This window comes from Lolium rigidum, chromosome 1 (genome assembly GCF_022539505.1).
Source record: "Lolium rigidum isolate FL_2022 chromosome 1, APGP_CSIRO_Lrig_0.1, whole genome shotgun sequence".
In the NCBI taxonomy this organism is placed as follows: Eukaryota; Viridiplantae; Streptophyta; class Magnoliopsida; order Poales; family Poaceae; genus Lolium; species Lolium rigidum.
In genome coordinates this window covers 155,594,167-155,596,460 of record NC_061508.1, presented here as the reverse complement: position 1 = coordinate 155,596,460, position 2,294 = coordinate 155,594,167, and the positions used below count along the sequence as shown (strand labels likewise).

The 2,294-nt window shown below is 46.8% G+C and overlaps 1 protein-coding gene across 1 annotated transcript; it reads right to left on the bottom strand.

The window, feature by feature from the left end:
* Nucleotides 1–1,840: 1,840 nt before the first annotated feature.
* On the bottom strand, nt 1,841–2,294 carry LOC124682616 (cytochrome c-like). Its single transcript, XM_047217265.1, has 2 exons — nt 2,049–2,294; nt 1,841–1,953 (listed from the first exon to the last, which is right to left on the bottom strand). The coding sequence occupies exons 1-2, from the start codon at nt 2,292–2,294 to the stop codon at nt 1,861–1,863; spliced, it is 339 nt and encodes a 112-aa protein (XP_047073221.1). The 3' UTR covers nt 1,841–1,860.

Sequence of the window (2,294 nt, the reverse complement as noted above, 5' to 3'; positions counted from 1 at the left end):
ATCTATGATTAAAGTAGCTTTGTAAAGTAGTTTGTCTAGTCAAAGATGCCATTAGGGTTTCTTGCCCTGTAAGCCACCATCTCCCCTATATAAGGAGAGGGGGCAGCACTTCTCACGGGCACGCACGAAGAGAGCTAGGTTTAGAAGAACACTTGTACTGAGAAACTTGTAACCTGTTGAGATCAATAAAGAAGATGATCTAGAACGAGTTCTTCCTTATGTCTTTCTTCTTCAACCTCTAGCCTTGGCTAAGTTCTTGAGGAAACCATCCGGAAGTTCATCCCATCTAATCACAAACCCTCCCCCGAATCCTCTTGCGTCCATGCGGCCCCAACTTAAGCCATCCTATGGCATCTGTCTGTTCACCACGACGACACCTACTAAACACACGTTTTTTCTTGGTTTTAAAACTAGGGGCATTTCATAGTCTAAATCTAAAACGCGGTTGTCTATCTCATGTCCATATTTTGTTTATACACTCATGATTTTTTTTTGAATATACACTTAATTGTACCAAATTTGTGTATGTACCAAAACAATCTATATATATATATTTGTATCAGTTATTGTCAAAGCTTAAATTCAGACAAACACCTGAACTTGAATATAGACAAATGGTCAAGTATGGAGCTACAATATATCAACTGCACTCCTCGTGACCGTGCACTAACTTAGGCAAATACCCGTGGTCTCTCTTTCAGCCGCCGCTCTAACCCTAGCCGCCTCCAGTTCATCCTCCTCCATAGATTGGTTCCCTCTCCTCCGGTCGGCTTCGCCGGCGTCAGGAGGAGTGGGGAACCTGATCTATGCGTGGAGTTTCAAATAAAAGTATTGTTTTCATTAGATTATGTTAGGATTTTGGTAGCCGCCTTCTTGTTGGTTTCCCCTCAATGGAGATGGCATCGTCTGCAATAAGTGATCTTCGGTTTTTCGTTCGGCGACGAGATCTTCTTCCCGGCGTCAATGATGGTGTTGAACAATCAAAATTTTCTAGGTATGGGTCTTCGGATCTTGCTTCGCCAGATCGATTTTGGATCTTTTGTCGTTGTTGCCGCGAGGAGGATTATCCTCGCAGTTTTTGTCCCGGCTGCTACGTCCTCGACAATGGTGATTCGTACTCTCGGCTCTCCATCGATGATGACAAAGCTAGTTGGTTATTATTCCCTGATATACTGGTGTTGGTACTCTTGCCGATGTTGTATGACTGCTTTAATGGTTGCGTGCGTGCACGCAGCCTTGGCATTGCGGCTCAAAAAATTATGGGAGAACTTTCGTCGGTATCTACAGGTCTATGGTTCGTTATCTATCTTTGGCTGCCTTCGAAGAGTACAAGATTGTGTTCGGAAGAAGAAAGAAATTGAAGACCTCGAAGATTTGTTACTATCTTTTAGACTTTATTTTGTAATCGTTGGAGTCAGTTCATGTATCTCTACCATGTACTATTTGTTACTATGAATATATGTGGTATTGATTGTCAAAAAAAAAACTGCACTCCTCGTGCAACATTACAAATTAGTACTATAGTAAACAAGACCGACTAATTAAGGGCATGTGAGACCAACATTACAAATCGACATAGCTAGCGAGCTGTTATTCTCGTGTTGCTGCCCAGACAACGCCAATCGAAGGTGGTAGCAGCGGCTTCGAAGCTCGAGAGGGATAAGCTCCGTCCACGAGACCGGCCGCAATGGGGCACGACTCGCGCCGGGAGGCGGAGGAGTACCTGTTCAAAGTGATGATCATCGGGGCCAGAGCGGTGGAGCCATCGGGGTCGAGTTCCAGATGCACGTGCTATACGTGTATCATTCCATTAACGAATGACTGAAAATAAGCGAAACTGGGTTAAGATGATGGACGAAGTTAGGCGGTGGATTCCTTGAGGTATGCAATGAGGTCGGTGCGCTCCTGCGGCTTCTTGAGGCCCGGGAACACCATCTTCGTGCCAGGGATGTACTGCATATTTTATCATCGATCGATCCATCAGATCGACGTTGGTATACATTGTAGGAATGGATTGATGAAATGGAACGATCGAGAAGAAGAAAAACCTTCTTGGGGTTGAGGAGGTAGTCGTAGAGTGTTGATTCTCCCCAAACGACGGCCGCGTTCTTGTTTCCGGCGGAGTAGGAGTATCCGGCGGTGGTGCCGGACTGGCGGCCGAAGAGGCCGCTGAGGTTGGGTCCCTGCTTGTGGGCGCCGCCGCGCTCGACGGTGTGGCACTGCGCGCACTTGGTCCGGAAGATCTTGTCGCCGCTCGCCGCGTTGCCGGCCGGGGCGTCGCCGAACGAAGCCAT

Excerpts from the sequence above, each read along its gene's own strand:
- LOC124682616 (XM_047217265.1), bottom strand. The coding sequence starts at position 2,294 with ATGGCTTCGTTCGGCGACGCCCCGGCCGGCAACGCGGCGAGCGGCGAC. Across the intron at positions 1,954-2,048 it reads ACCTCCTCAACCCCAAGAAG|TACATCCCTGGCACGAAGAT; the intron begins GTTTTTCTTCTT and ends TAAAATATGCAG.